At 41.1% G+C, this 24,017-nt stretch overlaps 1 protein-coding gene across 1 annotated transcript in view; it reads right to left on the bottom strand.

Moving 5' to 3' along the window:
- Nucleotides 1-24,017, bottom strand: part of CNTNAP2 (contactin associated protein 2) — a 2,243,420-nt gene that overhangs the window by 505,816 nt on the left and 1,713,587 nt on the right. Inside the window, exon 14 of the mRNA XM_050786136.1 lies at nt 17,437-17,593. Coding sequence (XP_050642093.1) covers nt 17,437-17,593 — 157 coding nt within the window. The remainder of the gene's footprint in view (nt 1-17,436; nt 17,594-24,017) is intronic.

Below are 24,017 nucleotides of genomic sequence, written 5' to 3' on the forward strand. Positions count from 1 at the left end.
TGAGTGTCGTTAGAAAAGTCTATTTTACAATTGACTATTGCATCAAAGTCCCTAGGAAATGAGACAGCTTCTATGCAATGCAGTAAGCTGCCCAAAACATCTCCTAAATAATAATAGAAAATAATAATGCTTACAATTTTTCAGGCACTGTCCTAGCTATGAAACCCCACTGTTAATGGAGAAGAGGTTATCTGGATCATGAGGAGATTAACACGCCACAGATACAGACTGAGGCCAGATTAAGTATGGTGTGGAAGGCAGGCAAATGGCATCTGCCATAAATGAGGTTGTTACAATGGGAAAGGTCAGAATGTTCATAAGATCCTCTTTAATTCATTATTATGAAAATAACAAATAAATAAAGTCTTCATTACCTAATCATTTCTCTGCCTGTCTGTTAAAAAAAAAAAAAAAAAAAAAGACAGGAGGCAGGGCGCGGTGGCTCACGCCTGTAATCTCAGCACTTTGGTACACCGAGGCAGGCAGATCACAAGGTCAGCAGATCAAGACCATCTTGGCTAACACGGTGAAACCCCATCTCTACTAAAAATACAAAAAATTAGCCAGGCGTGGGGCACGCGCCTGTAGTCCCAGCTACTTGGGAGGCTGAGGCAAGAGAATCGCTTGAACCTGGGAGGCGGAGGTTGCAGTGAGCTGAGATCATACCACTGCATTCCAGCCTGGGAGACAGAGTGAGACTGTATTTCAAAAAAAAAAAAAAAAAAAAAAAAAGACAGGAGCAGGACCATATATATGAAATTGTAATGTTGTACGGACCATGAAGACATGTTCTTAAATCTGTCTTTCAGTAGGAGGCATATGACTTAAAACTACCCACCCACTCTGTGTTTCCAAGGACTGCCAGATAGTCTGACTGTGCCTGATATATAGCAGGGACTCAGACACGAGCTGAATGATTGGATGTATAAATGAATGTTCCTGAGTTTTAAAAATTCCTGCCAACTACTATATAATCATCTACTTGAAGGAGACCTGATCACAGGAAGGCACAGACAACCAGTCCTCACTGGCAGAGCTGGTTATCGATGAGGGAAGGCCCTGCACATCCTCCTGACAGGCTGGAAGCTCTCAGCATCAGCAAGTGACGGACAGACAGGGAAACAGGGTGTTGGCCATAAAATCGCTTTCAGAGATATACTTTTATGTATTTTTTTTGAGACAGAGTCTCCCTCTGTCACCCAGGCTGGAGTGCAGTGGCACCATCTCGGCTCATTGCAATCTCCACCTCCCAGGTTCAAGCAATTCTCCTGCCTCAGTCTCCTGAGTGGCTGGGATTACAGGCATGTGCCACCATGCCCAGCTAATTTTTGTATTTTTACTACAGACGGGTTTTACCATGTTGTTCGGGCTGGTCTCGAACCCCTGACCTCATGATCTGCCCACCTCGGCCTCCCAAAGTGCTGGGATTACAGGCATGAGCCACCAAGCCCGGTCAAGACATACTTTTTAAGGTCTCTGCAAAGCTGTTCTACTAGTGAACTTTCACTCTATACCAATGTGAGAGGAAAAAATAAAACGTTACGGGGTCTTTTTGATGACATCAACACAGTAGGAAGGAAACTTAATTTTTTATTGCTGCCTAGCAAATTACCACCAATGAAGTAGCTTAAAACAATACATATATGGCTGGGCATGGTGGGTCATGCCTATAATCCCAGCACTTTAGGAGGCTGAGGTGGGTGAATCACTTGAGCCCAGGAGTTCCAGACTGGCCTGTGTTCCTTTCTGGATCCTCTCTGAGAGTCAATTTCCTTATCTCTTTCAGCCTCTATAGGATGCCTTTCTGTCTTGGTTCATGGATTTCTTCCTCCACCTCCAAAGCTAGCAATACAGCATCTCTCTGAGCCTTCTTCTGTCATCACATTTCTTTCGGATCACAGCCGGGACAGGGTCTTTTCCCACTTTTAAGAAGTCATGTGCTTAGACTGGGCACCCACTGAGTTCTCCCCATCTCAAAGTCTGTACCCTGAACTACATCTGCAAAGTCCCTTCTTCCATGTGAAGTAGGACATTCACAGGTTCTGGGAATGAGAATGTTAACATCTTAGGGGCCATTGTTCCGCTGAATACAGTAACCTAAGGTAAAGACACACGCTTCCCAGGGCTGACAGGGACAAGTGGGTAAATATCCTCACAGACGGTCATTTCCAAACATCCTGTATTTCTGTCTTTAGAAGTTTTCCTCCTGCATAAGGATAGTTTTTCTGTTTATTTTTTCTCTCCTCTAGTCCTGATGAAAAAAGATAGTAATTTATTTCACCTTAATACTGGGCATTAAAATAGCCTAAGACAGCTAGCATGCTTCCAAAAAAATTAATAAAGTCATTATATATCACATTTAGCAAGGTAGGAGGTACATGTAATATACATGCATACATGTGTCAATGTCTATGTGAGTACGGACATACATATTAGTACACACCTATTGTCTTTTTAAAAACTGACTTGGATGATTTACCTCACTATTGAGTATAAAGTAACTTTCCAATTTGTGCTGTGTGAACTCAAACCATCTACAAAGGCTAAAGCAGAGATGAGTGTATGTCTATGTGGGTTTATGACTCAACGCGAAAAGAAAGTTTATAAATACATACAAAAAAACCCGGATTCTCTAAAGTGCTACAAATTTGGCTTACATTGCACACAGATGTTGAGTAGCTGCTAAGTGACAGGCATGAATGACTTATAATACACATGAGGTATGGTGCTTGACCTCCTGAAGCTTGTAATTTGAGAGAGAAGTCAGATACTCAGGCATCTATTGCAGATAAGACAGAAAATAACTTTAAAATAAATGTAATTTGCGTTGAGACCCTCAGGAAACAAGACTTGAAGGCATGGACTTTTGCTAGACATTAGCGGTGTGGGCGAAGGCAGGGGGTCTCCTCGGGAAGCAGCATTGGCGCTGGTTCTGCAGAAGCAGATGATGTTGAAAACGCAGATATGTGAAGAGTTATTTTAGGCGTAGGTAAAGGACCAGCAATGAGAAAATACAAATATCCTTACAACGGCCCCAGTGTGAGTGAGGTAAAGTAGAGAATGCAAGGTGAGGAGGGACTCTGGAACTGCCTAGTCACTACAGGAGTCTGGACTTTATTCTGGAGATCACAGGGACCTACTGTAGGTGTGAACAGGATACTAGCAGGGTCCCTTGGAAGAATGAACACTTCCGACAGAGGCTCTTCGTTGCCCCTCAATGCTCATTTTCCTCTTCTTCCTTGGTCACAGAATGCTCATTTGTAGGAAGGCATATTCTTAAAGGCTACAGAACCCAGCCATCATTGCTGCTAGTTGTGGTTGTTTAACGAAGGTTCCAGCCAATGATACGTACATGGAAGTGGTATGTAAAGTCATTCTTGGAAGGAAAAGACATGCTCTCTTTCCTCCCTTTTCTACCTTCTGCCTGGAATGGAAACATAATGGCTGGAGCTCTAGAACCTGTGTTGGATCCTGAGGAGGATGTCAAATCTGAGTAACACCAGAGCAGAGAGCTGGAAGGATCCTTGGCTACCTTTACATACATGGGAACTAACTTTCATCTTGTTTAAGCACTATTGTTTATTTATTTTTCTGCTACGTGCAGCTTAACCTAGCCCTATATCAATGGTTTTGAACCTTGGCTACACGTTAGAAACCTCAGGAAATTGCAAAATCAAAGATGGCCAACAATAATCTCCAGAGATTTTGATTTAATTAGTCTGAGGCAGGGCCTAATGATAGTAATAGTTTAAGTTTTCCAGGTGATTCTAATGTGAAGCCAGTGATGGCCACAGTTATAGACGTAGTTGTAGGATAGAAGAGAGTTTTAAGGCTGGAAGTTATTTTGGAAGATTGTTTCAATATCATGGCTTAGATTTAGAACTAGGAGAAAGGCAGTGGTCACAGATAGTCAGGTGTCTGTGAAAGGCCTAGGGGTGACAGAATCTATGTATGGAAAATGGTGATCAACTGATAGTTCATAAGGCAATGGGGTTTTACACGTGGGAAACTGCAAGTGGATGAGCCTCATTCATATCAAGAGGGGGTAATGGGAGGAGGTGGCTGGCCTGGTAGGGAGGGTGTGAGGGTGAGCTCCAGGTGTCAGGAAGTTGAACTTTCGGTGGGACACAGAATAAATAAACAAATAGGTCCACAATTATAGCGTGCTTCACAACTGCTGCATCTGCACTTTTCTTTCGATTCCATGACCTCCCTTTTAATTTGATCTTGTTTTTCATGATTGATTTTTGCGCAGAATGCAATTTTTTTTTTTTTTTCCAGAAAACATAACAGCTCTCCCTCTTTTTCAAGCATGTGGAGGGAAATGCTAATGGGAAATACACTGTATTTTTCTTCAGGAAAAAAAAAGTTCTTTTGAACCTTAGTTCTGCTTTTCTCAAAGTGACTAAATAATCTATTTTGTTTAAGTCCATTTAACATTTTGTTGGTAGGCTATATTTATTTCTAGAACCCACAGCACACTCTGAACATTTGACAGGATCACACCTGATTAATCTCTCTCTTTGCTGTCATCAATATTGTTGGGGGGCAGTGGTCAAGGCTTATTGACACTCTGCTGACATCTTCTCTGGCGCCCAATTACCTTTCTGTCATGATACAATCCATGAGGTGACAGGAGGATTCTATGCCGTGCCAAGTGGGTTGGCACCAAAATGTCCCTGAGACAGTATATAATACATCATTTTTATGCTTCTTTGGGGAACTGAGAGAGACAGGACATTTCCCTATCCCCATTGCCAATAATAGGTGTTTCACTCACAGGGCTGCAGAAACACGGTAGCTTTCCAGGTAGCGTTGCAATTTGAGCTATCTGGGACCTGCCTGGATGAGTCTCCTGAAGTTTTTTTAGTTCATCCCCACGGTAAATTCCTAATGAAAGAGAGCAGAAGCCTTTGCCTGAGGCTTTTAACCCTGACCCACATATTAAAAAGTAGTTACACTTCTAAAAGAGTTGAGCTGTTAGACACTCTAGGAATCTCCTGTTAAGATGCAACTTCAGTGTAGCTCAAATCTGCCAAGTAAACCACAGCGGAGTAAGTATAAGGAGCAGCGTACATGGGATGGTGTAACCCTTTTGAAAACTACCCGGGCTGTGCTCTAATACTGAAACACATGCTTTGGGGCTAAATAGGATTAAAATGAAGAGTTTCCTTTTTTTTTTGTCTCGCCCCCCCACCCCCAGATCACTGGTAAAGCAGTATCTTTTTTTTTTTAAAACAAAGCTTTGCTCAATGAAAATGAACAAAGCTTAACTTAATGAAAATGGCCTTCATGAGCTCAGGAGGGCATCTCCATTTATGTATCCAGAAAGGAAATAAATTGATAGCTGTCCATTTTAACATTTTATACACACACACAGGCATGCACATACACACACATTTATTTGAACATCAACAATCTTTCTGGTCAGTTTAGCAACCAGAAGAGTATTACTCATAACTGATACGGTACTCCTCATAATATCATATTCCTATAATATGCACGAATAAGACCACTGAGTATTGGGATGTCAAGCGATTGCTTCCCAGAAGGATTCCAAAAGATTTAAAAGCACAAACATGAGTTCCATGTAATTCAGATCAATGAAAAAACTATTTTGTTTTGCATGTGGTTATAAGGCTAACGGTATGAATGTTCTCAGTTTCCTGGCGCCCACTGAGCAGAGAAATTCTCCAGGCTTGCAGAGAAATTCCTTCCAATATTGGGCCCAGCGGAACCAGTAAGATGCCTTTTCTTTTTGGTTTCGTTGTTGATGATGAAAATTAGTCTTTGTTCTGATTTTTCTTAAAATAAGAATTTAATATTGTTTTGTTATGTACTGGGATGCTGGCTAGGATTCTTATTTTTTATTTTAATTTTTAAACTATTTTTAAATACTCAAATTGATCAGGTTAAATGTGTTCATGTCAAAAAATTCAAAAAGCTTATAAGATACACAATGGGACAAGCCAGGTCCTCCATAAAGTCCCACATCCTTAATCTATTGTGTTAATAATAATTGTTAGTTTCTTTTGTAGATTTTCTAGAAATTATATATGCATATATAAAGGTTATGGATTTACACACAATAGAGAAATGCCAGGCTGGGCACGGTGGTTCACAACTGTAATCCCAGCATTTTGGGAGGCCAAGACGGTGGATTGCTTGAACTCAGGTGTTTGAGACGAGCCTGGGCAAAATGGCAAGACCCCCATCTGTACAATAAATGCAAAAAATTAGCCAGGTGTGGTGGTGTGTGCCTGTAGTACCAGCTACTTGGGAGGCTGAAGTGGGAGGCTCACCTGAGCCTGGGGAGGTCAAGGCTGCAGTGAGCCAAGATCATGCCACTGTATTTCAGCTGGGGCAACACAGTGAGGCCCTGTCTCAAAAAAAAATATATATATATATATATATATGTGTGTGTGTGTGTGTGTATATATATATATATATATATATTTTTTTTTTTTTTTTTTTTTTTTGTCAGATAGAATTTTGCTCTTGTTGCCCAGGCCGGAATGCAATGGTGCAATCTCGGCTCACTACAACCTCCACCTCCTGGGTTCAAGTGATTCTCCTTCCTCAGCCTCCCGAGTAGCTGGACTACCAGGTTCAAGCGATTCTCCTGCCTCAGCCTCCCGAGTAGCTGGGATTACAGGCATGTGCCACTATGCCCGATTAATTTTGTAGTTTTAGTAGAGATAGGGTTTCACCATGTTGGCCAGGCTAGTCTCAAACTCCTGACCTCGGGTGATCTGCCCACCTTGGCCTCCCAAAGTGCTGGGATTACAGGCGTGAGCTACTGCGCGCAGCCTAAATATATATACATATTTTTTAAAAGAAACACCAGACTCAAATAATACCTGCTATTTGTCAACTTGCTTTTTTCACTTCCATCTTGGCCATCTTTCTGTGCAAGTGTTTATGTATCTACTTCATTCCTTGGCCAGTCTGATATCATTTTCCAAAACTCTATTAATGGACATTTCTGCTGTCTACACGTTATTTTGTTTTGTTTTGACTGCTACAAAAAATGGAATACGCAACTTTAGAACATACTTGTTCGTCTTTTTTTAAGATGGTACGTGCCTTATGGTGAAGAATTCAGTCAAAGGATGTAGTGTTCAAGTTTTGATGGCAATTCCCAAATAGCCCTCAAAAAAGTGACCTCAGTATTACATTCCTACCAAGACTGTGCTAAAGGGCATACTTCCAGCCCCATTGCCACTGACAGGACAGAGAATGATGCTCAGCTGGCTTGGGTCTTCTGATTCTCACATCATATCTGGAGACACGCTCTTTTCATCTCCACTGTAAATAAGAGAAAACTGAGGCACAGGCAAGTCTTACTAACTGGCTGAGTGTTAGAGGAGAAACATAAACGTAGATTGTCTGACTCTATAGCCAGACTCCTAGCTGCCATCCTGGAGCGACCTGTCTCTCATACTAAGGTTTCTGTTTTCCAGACTGATGTTAGAAACCTTTTTTAAACCTATGAAACAGAAATTCTTGTGAAATATCCATTGTCCGTGTTTCTTTATCTTTCCTTCATTGAACTCCCTGTCGTTGGGCCCTAAAAATCTGAAGCTGTAAAAACTGTGTTTGTCTAAGGTGGGAGCAGGTGGAATAGAAGTAGTGGTTATAAAGTGATTTCTAGTGTTGTCACTGAGAGTAGAATCTCTATTTCCTGAGAGGTCACTTTTGTGGCTTTTCATCTGTGGACATGTCTGGCAAGTACTTCCATATGGCTCCTGAATTTGGGGGCAGGAATTAAAATGGAATATTCCTTGTGAAGTGATTTTTCCGTTGAATACTATAAATTTAGCAGGACCTTGTGCCAGCAATATGAGAGATGTTCCTTCCTCCCCCAGTAAATCTGGATTTAAACTGGCTTCTCCCTAGAAGCTCCTTTTTATCCTTTGGACATGTGTTACATTTTTGTCTTGGATTCTTCTCCCATGAAATCATAGAAAGAGGAGCTTGATGACTTTACCTTCTCCTCTCTTTTGACGAGACATCATGAAATAAAACTGGACTGATATTGTTGCTGCACGCATTGCATGAGACTGTTGTCCTACAGGAGGTGTCCCTGAAGACTGGAACCTTAGCTTGGAGAAATGCACTCAACAAACCCGGGTCCCAGAACAGACCACAGTGATGTTCCCATTCAGGCAAGGTGATGGACACAGACCTTTGTGGCTTAAGCTGACAATTTTATCCTTAAGGGATTTAACGATTGTGCTATCAACCAGCCTGAGAAGCCAATGTTCCTCCTGCAGGAACTGAGGTAGTGCTTGGGATGAAGAAGAACTTCTTCTTCCTCTGGGGCCTGGAGGAGATTTGGCTTGGATCCAAATGCCCAGTCATACCTGAGGAGCCTCATTAACGGGAGCCGGGTTGAGACCCGTGGGAGGCTTCACTGGGAGCTTGGCAGGGTCTCAGGGGCTGGGCTCCTGCCTGGATTTGAAGAGTGGCTATTTCAGGAAGGAGTTGCAGGTTTCTCTGTGTTAGCTCCAGTCCTTGTCAAGTCTTGCTGAGTCACAGCTTGGTTTTCACTGCACCGAGGTAGACTGGGGGGCCCTCTCCTCTCCATAAGGGCATCAGTGACTGTCACAGGCTGAGACAGCTGCAGCTGGCAGAATAAGGATCTCAGGAGGGCGGTGTCAGCAGCAGGGTGGCAGCAAGGCATGCAGACAAGAAGGTCAGAACGGAGGGGCCCGATGAGTTGTTCTTGAATACCTAAGAGGCTGCTCCTCGGGAACCCACGAGCTAACCCTTATCTGCGTGTGCTTGGGTGTAATTGGAATCAATATTTCTTGAGCATTTACTAGTGAAATATGGATGTGCCTTCTCCCTTATGAGTAGCCTCTCATTTAAACTTCCCTTCTACCATGTGAGGTAGTTGTGAGGGCCATTTAAATGCTGTGGTTAAGGAAACAGTCATTGACAGCTTTTATAACTTGCTGAAGGTCACTGAACTGGTAAGGAATAGGACTAGGATTTGAAATCAGGTCACGTTTAGACAAGAATTTGAATGTATTTGTGATACTGAATACTTTTAATATAAAATTAAAATAAGAGATTTTTAGAAACCAAATCAGGAGTACTGTAGAGGTGAGTAAAAGTAGAATTTAAAAAGAAATCGTACCATCGTGCTCATAGCAGCATTATTCATAGTCTCTAAAATGTGGAAATAAGCCAAGTGTCCCTTGGCAAATAAATGAAGAAGCAAAATGTATTCTACCCGTACAATGGAATATTATTTCCTCTTAAAAAGAGGGAAAATTCTGATACATGCTACAAAATAGGTGAACCTTAAGGACATTATACTAAGGTTGAAATAAGCCAACCGCAAAAAGACAAATAGTGTATGATTCACTCACATGAGGTTCTTAGAGCAGTCAAAATCATAGAGACAGAAAATAGAATGAGAGTGGTGTGAAATTAAATAATTCAAACTTAAAATGGTTGGAACTTTAAATTATTTTAAGCCTTGAGAGAAATGTGGTTATGTGGCCTGAGTCATGCAACATGCAGCTGCAACTTCTGCTTTTCTGATTATAGATTAAATCTCTTCCTCATTTCTGTCCTGTAAATGATTAGAAAAGACCAAATGGTTCCAGAAATAAGACCCCTCGAGACCATTACCCCTCCTTATGGAATGTTAAAGCAATCTTCCTTGGAACATAGCAAACTGTAACCAACCAAATGACTGTAACATCTGTGCTGGCCTTATATGGAAAATGTTGTAACCCTGTTAACCTTCTCTATCTCTGCCTACGTAAGTGAAACGTTAACTTCCCCACTTTGGAAAGCTGACCCATTCACTTGGAGTTGATGTTTCCCTGGTGGCTCTCCTCAGGCTTTGAGCTGGAATAAACTCTATATTTAATCACATTTTCTGAACTCATTATTTAAGGTTAACCGGCCAGGGGCTAGGAGGAGAGGGGAATGGGGAATTACTGTTCAATGGGTATAGCGTTTCAGTTTTGCTAGATAAAAATGGCTGTGGAGATGGATGATGGTGATGACTGCCCAACAAAATAAATGCATTTAATACTATTGAATTGTAAAATTAAAAATGGTTAAGATAGTTCATTTTATGTGTAAATAAAAAATTGGGAAAAAATGAAATTGTGCTGTATATAGTACATATGCTAAAAATTTATACAGAGCTTATATCTTTGATATGGTTTGGCTGTGTCCCCACCCAAATCTCACCTAGAGGTGTAACAATCCCCACATGTCAAGGGCGGGACCAGGTGGAGATAATTGAATCAGGGGGGTGGTTTCCCCCATACTGTTCTCCTGGTAGGGACTAAGTCTCAAGAGATTTGATGGTTTTATAAATGGGAGTTCCCCTGCACAAGCTCTCTTGCCCACAGCCATGTAAGACGTGGCTTTACTTTTCCCTCTGCCTTCTGCCATGATTGTGAGGCCTCCTCAGCCATGTGGAACTGTGAGTCCAATAAGCCTCTTTCCTTTATAAATTACCCAGTCTCGGGTGTGTCTTCACTAGCAGCATGAGAACAGGCTAATACAGTCTTGGTGTGTAATTCCTAAGGATGAGTCTAAAACTGCTTGCCCTGAGTTTGAATCTCTGCCCTACTGCTTTTTTATTATATGACCTTGGGGGAGAAATTAATCTCTCTGGGGCTTAATTACCTCATTTCTAAAATAAAAACAAAATATGTAGTACCTCTGTCATAGAGTCAATGAGATGTTTAAGTGACATAGTACGTGAAACAAACATGAACAGTGGCTGACATGTAACTACTATTATTTAAACAACATGACGAATGAGAATGCACATATAAATATTGCACTTTGAGTAAAGAGCAGTCTAAAACTTCATGAAAAAAGTCACTAAGATTCAATCAAATTTCTTATAAACAAGGAAAAAATTATAATGATTATCTTTAAAAATACTCAAAATTAGGTGTTGCATAGTAAGTTGACCCAATCAAATAAATATGTTTCTGGCTTTGAAATACTCAAGAGATTTTTTTTTTAGTTAACTCCCCTCTGCTGTTACAAAAGTTGGTCATGGATTATTTTTGGCCCAGGAAGAAAAAGGCTGTTAGACAAGCCAATTCCATTTAGGGTCAGTGAAAGAGATCCCAATGGCTAGTATTTGACTGACCTTTCTAATGTTGAGGTGGCAACTGCTGACTAATTGTAACACAAAGACTGTGCTAATGGCTTTTCAGTTCACTTATTTTCCACCATGTGTGTGCTCATCTTGGCCAGGACATAACTATCCAGAAATTCTACGACGAGAGACGGGTACTCACGCAATGAATGGTAATTCTTTCCCTGATATTGGAATTGCCATTTTGGAATTGCTAATTTCAGATACGATGATTTAGCTCATTGAGTCAGGCTGCAAGAGACCAGGAATTACCCAGCAGTGGCCACTTAGCTGAGACCAAGACTCGTGTAATTAGAATTCTGGCACTGTAGGTGGGAATATTTACTATTGCTGTGAATAGTAAATCATAAATGTTAAATTACATTCAATCTCAGAAATAACTGTGCAAAACTTCTCACAGCATAGATAATCAGGCAATTATCGAGATGGTGATCGCACTCACAGGCCATTGCAGCTTCCTTGTGAGACCCAATCATGCTCTGAGCTACAATCTCATTTATCCTGGCTCCATTTTTATGCATTTTACACCAGTAAATAAGAATAAGTACTCAATCTAAGTTTTAGAGTTCTTAGCAAAAAACATATAATGTGGTCTGCGGTTTAAGCTTTAAAAAGCTTACATATAAGCTAGTTAAAAATTACATTCTGAAATCATTGAAAAGATAGATAAAAACAATCTTAAAAAAATCTTCCTTGATCATATCGTGGAAGAACAGTGGCCTGGGTGTTTGGAGATGTGTGTCGTTGGTCTTCTCTATACTCCTCATTTCTAATGTAATTTTTAGAAAGTAATTTACATTTTTCAGGGCCCCAATTTACGCATCTGTAATTTAAGACATTTAAAAGTAATTTTTAGCTAAGGTTCCATTCAACATTCAAATAATAATAAAAATAATATATCCTACTGTAATTTTAAACATCCATTTATGACAGCAATTTACCAAAATCCTCGTATGACTTAGGAAGTACTATACTATCTGTCTCGATTTTGCTGATAAGAAAACAAAGATGTGAAATGTCCTGACTTAGATCGCACGGAGAGGAAATGGCACGGGTACTTCGTACTCCTTTTGGTCTTAGTTCATCTTAATCCGATGATGCTTTGTGATTAAGATTATTGAAAATAGCTTTCTTATCTGGACAGAGCATCTAAAAGCATGAGATTTAATAGAACCTTTATTTTTACCCTGACATTATAACAAATGTGGTTTAACATATGTGAGTTTCATTTGGATGTATGTGCTAAATTTTTATTTCCCTTAATCTCCCAGCTCTTCTCTGTGTTTGGAGAAAGAAACAAACAAAAAAACTGAACAGCAATGATCGTGACACTTCACTCCAGGTTGCCTGGACAGTGTTCCTCACTTCTCCTAGTTAGAGAGGCTACACCCAAAGTCAGCTTCAAGAGGGGGCTCTGGCTTCCTCCCTGTTCCTGGAGGGGCTCTGACTCCCAGACAACACTTGTAAACAGCAGGCACCTACGCTCAGACTGCCTGGTGCCCCATGCATCTGATTTTCCCCCACTGACAAAGTTGCTATTATTTTGGCTTTGTGAGAAGTGAGAGAAGCAGGGGTTTCCTGGTAACGAATGCCCTTGGGGCATTCAGCGGAATAGCCTGGCTCTAGCACGTCTCCCTGAGGGATGATGGGATTGGAGACCTGTACCTGCTCTTCTTCTGATGATCCCTGATTTATAACTTTCTCTAGTAAAGCCTGTTTCATAACATCTGCATGTGGCGTTGTGGAATTAGACTTGAGACCTACGACACAGCAGGTCAAGAGCAGGAAGGGGCCTGCTTTCCACACTCTGTTTTCATTTATTTTCATTTAAGAGTCAATTGGAATCATTAAGAATTACAATAAGGGCCAGTTGTGGTGGCTCATGCCTGTAATCTCAACACTTTGGGAGGCCGAAGTGGGTACATCACTTGAGGTCAGGAGTTCAAGGCCAGCCTGGCCAACATGGTGAAACCCCATCTCTACTAAACACACACACACACACACACACACACACACACACACGAATTAGCTAGGCATGGTAGTGAGTGCCTGTAATCCTAGCTACTCGGGAGGCTGAGGCATGAGACTAGGGGGCAGAGGTTGCAGTGAGAGCAGATCACACTACTGTATCCCAGCCTGGTTGACAGAGGGACTGTGTGTCAAAATAAATAAATTAATTAATTAAATAAATTAAAAAAAGAATGCAATAGAATTGCAAATAGAAATGCAAAAAAAAAAAAAAAAAAAAAGAATGCAATAGAATTGCAAATATCAAGTGGGTACATCACTTGAGGTCAGGAGTTCAAGGCCAGCCTGGCCAACATGGTGAAACCCCATCTCTACTAAAAATACAAAAAAAAAAAAAAATTAGCTAGGCATGGTAGTGCGTGCCTATAATCCCAGCTACTCGGGAGGCTGAGGCATGAGACTAGGGGGCAGAGGTTGCAGTGAGAGGAGATCACACTACTGTATCCCAGCCTGGTTGACAGAGCGACTGTGTGTCAAAATAAATAAATTAATTAATTAAATAAATTAAAAAAAGAATGCAATAGTATTGCAAATAACTATCCCGTATAGTAAAATTTATAGAAGGCTTTTATATCCTATATTCTTAATGATCACAAAAATTTGCCAAGATTTATTTTTATTATACAGATAATAAATTAAGTTTCAGAGAGGTTAAAAGCCTCCCCGAAAAGTGACAGATCTGGGCCTGGATGTAAGGTCTTCCTGCTTCAAGCTCAACTCTCTCTTCACTGCTTCTGAGAGCTTTAGAAAGTGTCTCTAGAAGCAACCCCATCCATTCCCAAATATCTAAAGCATCCACATAGGAGGGAGGGCCTTTGCTAGGTGCTGGTGAATTCAAAGACCAAGAAGATTCCTCCAAGAGCATTCTTTCTTGTGCTAGAAAGGGAAGACCATTTTCAGAGCTATTTATTATAAAAAATATTCATTATACTTTTCAGTTTGCTCAAGCTATAGTGCCTTTATTATGAAATGTTAGACAAACTTTACAGATGCAAAGAAGTGGGATGTCTTAGCTGCTACTAAGCCAGAAGACAGCAAGACATCAGCAGGGACCAAGTCCCTGAGTAACTGTGAAATGTTAGAACTCAGTCGAAGCTTGCCAGAGGACGAGGTCAGTGAGTAAGGATGGAATGGGATGTCTTCTAATCTGTGAAATGAATTCAGACATGTTCTTTGAAGTGGCTTCAGAGGCTAATATATATCTTTAAAAATGTATCTTGGGGCTGGGTGCGGTGGCTCATGCCTATAATCCCAGCACTTTGGGAGGCCGAGGCAGGTGGATCACTTGACGTCAGGAGTTCAAGACCAGCCTGGACAACATGGTGAAACCCCAACTCTACTAAAAATACAAAAATTAGCTGGGCATGGTGGTAGGCACCTGTAGTCCCAGCTACTTGGGAGGCTGAAGCAGGAGAATCACTGAGATTGCGCCACTGCACTCCAGCCCGGGCAACAGAGCAAGAGTTTGTCTCAAAAAAAAAAAAAAAAAAAAAAAAAAAAAAAAAAAAAAATCTATCTTGGCCAGGCACAATAGCTCACAGCTGTAATCCTAGCACTTTGGGAGGCTGAGGGTGGATCACTTGAGGTCAGGAGTTCAAGACCAGTCTGGTCAACACGGTGAAATCCCGTCTCTACTAAAAATACAAAAATTAGCTGGGCGTGGTGGCAGGTGCCAGTAGAGGCATGAGAATTGCTTGAACTGGGGAGGCAGAGGTTGCAGTGAGCTGAGATTGTGCCACTGCACTCCAGTCTGGGTGATAGAGTGAGACTCGATCTAGAAAAAAAAAAAAAAAATCTATGTTTTCAACCTGTAATTCTACTAATGATAGCCCTCAGGGTTTAGACACAGATGTCATGCTGGTGCCTTAAACTTAATGTTTTCAAAACTGTCAACTGCACAGATAGCTCCCCAGCCTGGCCCAGCTCAGTCATGCTTCTTCTCCAAGACCACCATGCAAGGACGAGTGTCCCAGGGCCCTGGCTCTTCCTTGTCTTTCAAGTTTATACCTCTTCCTTCAGGACGTTATGGATTCCTTCCTTCATTCCTTCAGTTAGACTGAAAATTTCTTCCATTAGTTTTTTTTTTTTTTTTTTTTTTTTGAGATGAAGTTTCAGTCTTGTCACCCAGGCTGGAGTGCAGGGCCATGATCTCGGATCTTGGCTCACTGTAAGCTCCGCCTCCTGGGTTCAAGTGATTCTCCTGCCTCAGCCTCCCGAGTATCTGGGATTACAGGCGCCCACCACCACGCCCAGCTAATTTTTTGTATGTTTAGTAGAGATGGGGTTTCACTATATTGGGCAGGCTGGTCTCGAACTCCTGACCTCAGGTGATCCGCCTGCCTTGGCCTCCCAAGGTGCTGGGATTACAGGCGTGAGCCACCGTGGCCAGCCACTTCCATTAGTTTTTGTTGTATCTTGCACATACCTTCCTCAGAGCACTGACTGCATTATGTTTTCTATTTGTGTGTGCACGTGTATGTTTCCTTCAACTAGTTTTGGAGCTCCTGAGGACAAAGAGCATGTTCTATTCATCACTGTATCCCTAGAACTTAGCATGATGTCTGATAAAAATGAAGTTCACTTAGGTGCAGGTACTAGATCTTCCTCTTCCTGAATCCCTCTGCTCTCCTCTGTGGTAGAACAAGGTGATGGTGGCAGGGCACTCTGGGCTGCCTGGACAATGAACTAGCTGGGACTCTGTTCCCACTTCTCCTGGTTGGGGAGGCTCCACCCAATGTCAGCTTCCTGAAGAGGCAGGGAATTGATGTTGGATAGATAAATGGATGGGAGAGGGTCTGCCTGACTTAAGAACACACAACTAGTAATACAAGGCAACAAGAACAAGAATGTGAGTCAGGACAGAGATTCGTGTTCTTTGCATTTGCTGTTTTATCCCCAGTGCCTGGAAGAGTTGCTGACTCATAAGTGTTTGATCAATATTTGTTGAATGAATGACCGATTGGATGACTTACTGAATGAATGAATGAATGAAAGGTTAACTTCAAAGCCCATGCCCTTTTAACTCCATTCCCAACTTCCAATCTGTGTATACAGTGTGTGTGTGTCTGTGTGTAGATATATCTTTCAAAGAAATAAAATTAAAAATTATCATGACCTCTTCTTTACAATCATCCATAATTAAAGATTAATGATAGACATTTATAAGTATTTTACATACATATGCACACACATTCTAAGCCATTTAAATAGCCTTTGTATTTTATTTACTAGAAGAAATATAACTTTCAGAAAGTAAGCAGACATCCTACCTGAAATTCATATAATGTTATGTTCTCAGGATTCGTTTTTGGTTAACTGGTGGAATGAATTTGTCTTGTAAACTGTCCTTGTAAATAGCAAACTACATAAGTGAACTGAAGACAACCATAGTTGGGCATATGGGGAAATTCATGACCATGATTGGTTATGTGCACAGCTGCCCAGAAGCAGAAATGGAACCTCTCGACACGTCTAAAAATGAAGAAAGCCGGCACTGGATACGTGCTTCTGCAAAGAATCACACTTAGGTTTATAATCTTCCACCTAAACTTCTGGGGCCTCTCTGTTTCATGAAGAACGGCAGCTGATCTTACCCTTTATCTGTTACTGACACAGACCCATGCCATTCACTGCGGGGCAGAACAAAAGCCAGCAAAGGGATGGAAGAGACCCAAAATAGATCTTTCTTGAACTGATTTGTGTCAGAGTTATAAACAATTCCACGTATGAAAGAAAAGTAGACAAGCAAGCACTTACAGAAGACAAGAGCACAGAATTATTTTTTCTGTTTCTTTCTTTTTTCCCTTCTCTCTCTCTCTTCTGGTTTTCCGATCCAGATCCCCAACGCAAACATTGCAGGAGGTGGCTGTGCTCCCTGCAGGAGGCTGTTGACCGTGTGCACTCTCACAGGCGTGCACACTGGCTTCCCGCCCACGGCCATCCCTCTATTGTTACACAGCACATTTTATAATGCAGATCACTGTCTACAACATGGCTCATTATTTTCCTCTCTGAATAAAATATGAACACATCAATTATGTGTCAGTCTGTTTCTAAATGCATACCGTTGTCGCACTGACCTCTTTCTGCTTTTATATTTTTCAGTATGTTCCTGACATTTGTCAATTGGGTTAGTTCCAGACCTTTCTAACCTATTATCATATTATTATAGCACTTTTCAAACTTTCTTCTATCACATAAGTTGGACACAAAGGCACACTGGCAGGGTGAGTCTGGCTGTGCTGGCCGCAGGCACTCACCACTGCTTGTAGTCCGCGTCGCAGTTACAGTAGTACTTGGGATCTGTGCAGTTGCGTTCAATGCCGCAGGCACATTTCTGGATTCCGGGCCCAGAACCTCCCCAGTAGTAGTGCTTCTCGTTGGCTTTGCCAACCCACCAAGTGTAAGGGCTTCCATCTACAAGAAAAGGGAAAGGCACATTTAGAAACAGACCTGGGTTCAGTCATCATACTGCCACACTTGCACCCACTTCCCCAGGAATACTCTGATAGTCTGCGCCTCACTCAACCGTCTTAAAAGTCAATTTATTTCAGACAACCCACAGAGTGGGAGAAAATCTTCACAATGCATCCATCCGACAAAGGACTAATATCCAGAATCTACAACAAACTCAAACGAATTCAAGAAAAAAACAATCCCATCAAAAAGTGGGCTAAGGCTATGAATAGAAAATTCTCAAAATCAAATCTACAAAAGGCCAACAAACATATGAAAAAATGCTCAACATCCCTAACGATCAGGGAAATGCACATCAAAACCACAATGCGATACTGCTTTATTCCTGCAGGAAAAGCCATAGTCAAAAAATCAAAAAATAATATATGTTGGTGTGGATGTGGTGAAACGGGAACACTTCCACCCTGCTGGTGGGAATGTAAACTAGTACAACCACTATGGAAAACAGTGTGGAGATTCCTTAAAGAGCTAAAAGTAGAACTACCATTTGATCCAGCAATCCCACTACTGGATATCTACCCAGAGGAAAAGAAGTCTTCGTACTCAAAAGATACTTGCACACATATGTTTACAGCAGCACAATTCACAATTGCAAAATTGTGGAACCAACCTAAATGCCCATCAGTCAATGAATGGATAAAGAAACTGTTTCATACACACAGACACACACACACACAAACATATATGATGGAATACTACTCAGCCATAAAAAGAAATGAATTAATGGCATTTGCAGCAACCTGGATGGGACTGAAAATTATTATTCTAAGTGAAGTAACTCAGGAATGGAAAACCAAACATTGTGTATTCTCACTCATAAGTGGGAGCTAAACTATGAGGATGCAAAGGCAGAAGAATGATACAAGGACTTTTGGGACTCAGGGTGAAAGGGTGGGAAGGGGGTGAGGGATAAAAGACTACAAATTGGATTCAGTGTATACTGCTTGGGTGATGGGTGCACCAAAATCTCAGAAATCACCACTAAAGAACTTACTCATGTAATCAAATACTAGCTGTTACCCAAAAACCTACAGAAATAATTTTTCTTTTAAAAAAAGATTTTAATTCTATACTTCAAAAGGCTCTTTTAGGCTTAGACAAGTTTTCAGAAGTATATATCACAATTTTACATGTATATAAATGCAAATATAAGCATAAAAAAGTAAATTTATGTCAATAATAGAAATATTTGATTAAAAAAAATCAGTGGGAATGTTAAGCTCAAGATTTCTTGTGGGAATATGTACCTCTCTCCTTGGAAGACAATTTTACATTCAAACTTCTGTAATTTAGGAGTCTATTTAGTAAATTGGAAGCCAAGTTGGGGTCAGTCTACGATGAAGGTGTGTGGGCCATGAATTGATTCTACACTACACAATTCACTTCATGACTGGTCATGCTTTTTTGTGAACTAACGGTCATGGAGATCGTAGAATATTGGAGCCAAGTACAAACTTTCACTGTTTTTGAGTAGGACCTCCTAATTTTATGGGTAAAGAAGTTTAGGTCTAGAAGAGTTAAGTAGTTCTTTTAACCACACAGCAGATTAGCCCCCAACTCTCCTTTATCATTTGGCCTAATAGTCACTCATTCATTCACTAATCATCAAACATCCATTGGGTTCCCACAAGTGCCAAACATTATAAGCAACTCAACAGAATGGAAGAAAAAGATACAGATTGGAGAACAGTTTTATCAGGATTATGAACACAGAGGAGAGTGGGGGAGGCAAAGGAAGTCATAAAGGAAAGTTTCCCAGAGGAGGCAAAATAGTTGAGCTGCATCTTGAAGGTCAAGTAGGCATTACACAGATCAATAAGGACGTAAGAGAGGTAAGGCCTCCTAGGCAAATGGAGCACAATGTAAAAAGACAGAAAGGTAACCTTGTATTTGGAAAATATATATAGGACCATATTCATATGTAGTAGAATCGGGTTGAAGAGATGTGCTGAGAGTAGCAGTAGTAGATAGTAGGAGATAGACAGACAGCAGATGAGGGCCACATTGCAAAATATCTTTGTCCAAGTAAGAAGTTATTTTTCATTGGTTTATCCTTTCTTTTCAATGTTTATCTTCCCCCAATTTAAGAAGTTTGAACTCTATCCTGAAAATAATGGGAAACTAGCAAAGGATTTTAAGCAGGGAATTAGCATAATTAAATTTGTGTTTCAAAAGATCAACAGGAGGATGAAAGATAGACTTCTGCAAAATGGAGTCAGGGAGGCTAGATGTGATGCTCCTATGTTAATAGAGAAAATAAATAATAAAATAGTAGTAGAAATGGAGAAGAAGAGAAAACACACACAAAAAAGGTTCAGGAATTATAACTGGCTGGGACTGTGGGGATTTAGCTGGAAGAGAAGATGGGCAGGCAGTGCTGTGGATTAATCCAGGCTTCTGGTTTGTGTGAATGGGGATGGTACTGTGTTTCATGAAAGTAGAGCACAGGGAAGGAAGATCATCATCACAAGTCTAGGCAATGTTGAAGAAAAGTTAATGGGTTTGCTGCACAAAATGTGCACATTGATTATAGAAGTCTGGTTCTAAGGAGCATTTTCTGAGCTGAAAATACTTTTTAAGAACTATCAGGGCAAACCAGAACATATTGAAAGTGGGAGAAATGCTGGTGGAAACTTTTAGATTACAACATCGTTTCAAAAACAGAATGATTTCATAGCTGGGCACAGTGGCAGGTGTCTGTAGTCCCAGTTACTTGGGAGGCTGAGGCAGGAGAATTGCTTGAACCTGGGAGGTGCAGGTTGCAGTGAGCCAAGATCGCACCACTGCAACCTAGCTTGGGCGACAGAGCGAGACTCTGTCTCAAAAACAAGACAAAACAAACAAACAACAAAAAACCCACCAAAAACCAAGAATGATTTCACACTGCTATAAAGAATGACCCAAGATTGGGTCTTCACCAATTTATCAAGAAAAGAGGTTTAACTGACTCACAATTTTGCATGACTGAGGAGGCCTCAGAAAGCTTACGATCATGGCAGAAGGAGAAGGGGAAGCAAGGCATGTCTTCTCATGGGGGCAGGGGAGAGAGAGAAAGCAAGAAGGGGGAAGTGCCAGGCACTTATGAAACAACCAGATCTCATGTGAACTCACTCACTATCATGAGAACAGCACAGGGGAATCGCCCCCATGATCCAGTCACATGGGGTTACAATTCAGATTACAATTCAATATGAGATTTGGGTGGGGACACAGCCAAACCATATCAGAGATGGACATGACCGTAGTGGAGTGCAAGAACGAAGGCAGCCAGGGCGGTGGGAGAACAACACAGGAGGATTTCCCAAAGAGCAGAGGGGCCAGCATCATCAGATGTCATAGTGAAGTCTATTAAGGTGAGGAGCTAAGAGTTTTCTTTTAATTTGACAGCTGGAAGGTCACTTTGATTTTGATAGAGGAGTTTCCGGTGAATGGCGGGAAGAAAAGCCTAGATGTGGTAGGCAGAGGAAAGAATGGAAGCAGAGACCAGGAAGGCCCTGACAATGGATGACTCTTTCTTTTTTTTTTTTTTTTTTTTTTTTCTTGAGATGGACTCTGGGTCTGTCATGCAGGCTGGAGTGCAGTGGCGTGATCTCGGCTCACTGCAACTCCCGCCTCCTGGGTTCAAGCGATTCTCCTGCCTCAGTCTCCTAAGTAGCTGGGATTAGAGGCATGCACCACCACGCCCAGCTAATTTTTGTATTTTTAGTGGAGATAGGGTTTTACCATATTGGCCAGCTGGTCTCGAACTCCTGACCTCAGGTGATCCACCCGCCTTGGCCTCTCAAAGTGCTAAGATTACAGGCGGGAGCCACCATGTCTGACTGGATGACTCTTTCTTGTTCTTAATTTGACTTTACCATATGAGAGTGCACTGAATGTTCAATCCACTCTCTTGACAACTTTTTAAGTGTCCAATGTAGCATTAACGATATGGTATTGTACGGCTGGTTTTTAGAACTTACTCTTTTGGTTTAACTGAAGCTTTTACGCCCATTGATTAGTAACTGTGTACTTCCCCCTCTTCCCAGCCCCTGGTGACCATCAGCTCCTCTTTGTTTCTATGATTTGACTACTTTATATTTTATTATTTTTTTTAAGACAGGTCTCACTCTGTCACCCAGGCTGGAGTGCAGTGGAGCGATCATAACTCACTGTAGCCTTGACCTCCTGGGCTCAAGCCATCCTCCCACCTCAGCCTCCTGAGTAGCTGGAACTACAGGCACATGCCACCAAACTTGATTAATTTTTGTATTTTTTGCAGAGAAAGGGTTTCGCCATGTTGCCTAGGCTGGTCTCGAACTTTTGGGCTCAAGTGATTCACCTGCCTCTGCCTCTCAAAGTGCTGGGATGACAGGCCTGAGTGACCACATTCAGCCAGATTTGACTACTTTAGCTACCTCATATAAGCAGAGTCATATAGTATTTGTGTATACATACAATGGAATATTATTCAGACTGAAAAAAGAAGGACATTTTTGCAATATGTCACAACATGGATGAACCTTGAGAACATTATGCTAAGAGAGCAGAGGATTGCTGGAAGCTGGGGAATGAGTGGAATCTAACAGAGGTAGTGTCAGTCAGTAAGCCAAAAATGGCTAGTCAATGAAAATCTCTGGGGCCGGGTACGGTGGCTTACGCCTGTAATCCCAGTGCTTTGGGAGGCCGTGACAGGTGGATCATGAGGTCAGGAGTTCAAGACCAGCCTGGCCAAGATGGGACCCAACGGGGCGATCTGAAATATTTCCTCCATGTGCAAGGAGTGCAGGTGCAAGGAGGTGGCATGCTAGTGTCCTGGCAAGAGCAGCCTGGTATCCCTGCTTCTTCTCCCATCCCTCACTCTTTCTCAAGTCACAATACTTTAGTCTTCATACAACACATGCTCCCAAGTGAGGTTGATGCAAAATTGATGTTGTTCTGTTCTTTTTCCTTAGAAAATAAGTTAAACACAGCACAAAATGCTTAACTTAGCTCTTTCCACATCTACTGCAAAAGAATGCCAATAAGAAAAACATATTCCAGAGAGAAAACAAATTGTGGACTTTGTTATTAGCATTGGCTAATTTGGTTAAATCCCTGTAACTAAAATAAATTATTAATTTGTTGTGTATTTTATATTCAGCAAGACGAGAATGGTTCAATTTACTTTGAGCAAAGAATTCCCTTATTCCAGTGCTATGCTAATGAAATGCTACTTTTAGCTTTACAAATCATTATTTACCTGTTAATTAGCTTTGGGGAATAGCAGTTAAAGGCAATAAAAATGGAAAGCCTTTTTAAAAGACAAGGGCAAAAAGTGGTGAGGAAAGAAATAATTTAATTATCTATTTCCAAGAGTTCAAGAACTTCTCTAACCTCAGAATAGGAAGATTGTAGTTAACTATGTTAAGTAGGTGTAGTCCCTGCAACAAGATTAGGTAATGATGAATGGCATTCTAAGTTAACTAAAGCTAAATTATCAAAGTAAGGCATATCGTATTAAAACAGCCAAATATGAATTGAATTAAATATAATCACTATACTGTTTGTATTCACTTCAGATCAAGTTTTATTATGGTGAAGGGTTTATTAAGGTTTGGATGATTAAACTGGGAAAGAGAGAAAGAAAACAGGCTACAAAGGAAAGGAGTTTTCCAAGACTTACTTAAAAAAACCAATAATCTGGGTGCGGTGGCTCATGTCTGTAGTCCCAGCACTTAGGAGGCCAAGGTGGGCGGATCACCTGAGGTCAGGGGTTTGAAATCAGCCCGGCCAACATGGTGAAACCCTGTCTCTACTAAAAATACAAAAATTAGCCAGGTGTGGTGGTGTGCACCTGTAATCCCAGCTACTCAGGAGGCTGATGAGGCAGGGGAATCACTTGAACCCAGGAGGTGGAGTTTGCAGTGAGCTGAGATTGTGCCACTACACCCCAGCTTGGGTGACAGGGCAAGACTCTGTCTAAAAAAAAAAAAGAAAAAGAAAAAGAAAGAAAGAAACCAATAAATTTCTGTTACTTATTTTCACCAATAACAAGAAGTTGTTTCAGAAGCACAAGGGCAAATGCTTGGGGACCGCTTGATGAAAATGAGGTACATACCTGTGATTTTCAAAATGTGTTCTTTGGAACTTCTGGTCTATACCAAGTAACTTAACAGGCTGCTTAAATAAATATGATCCTGGCACCCGCTGAGATAAGACCCAGCACAGTCACTGGGACATTTAATTTGTTTCATTCCGGCTGTTTCTATAGGATATTAAAAACAATGCCACATGGGTATATAATCTCCAAAATGAAAACGTAAAAGCATCTTTTTAGCTTGATGAAAACTAATTTTATCATATGTACGATTACAACCTTATCTACAAATTCTGTTAAAGAGTC

Source organism: Macaca thibetana, chromosome 3, assembly GCF_024542745.1.
Source record: "Macaca thibetana thibetana isolate TM-01 chromosome 3, ASM2454274v1, whole genome shotgun sequence".
Classification (NCBI taxonomy): Eukaryota; Metazoa; Chordata; class Mammalia; order Primates; family Cercopithecidae; genus Macaca; species Macaca thibetana.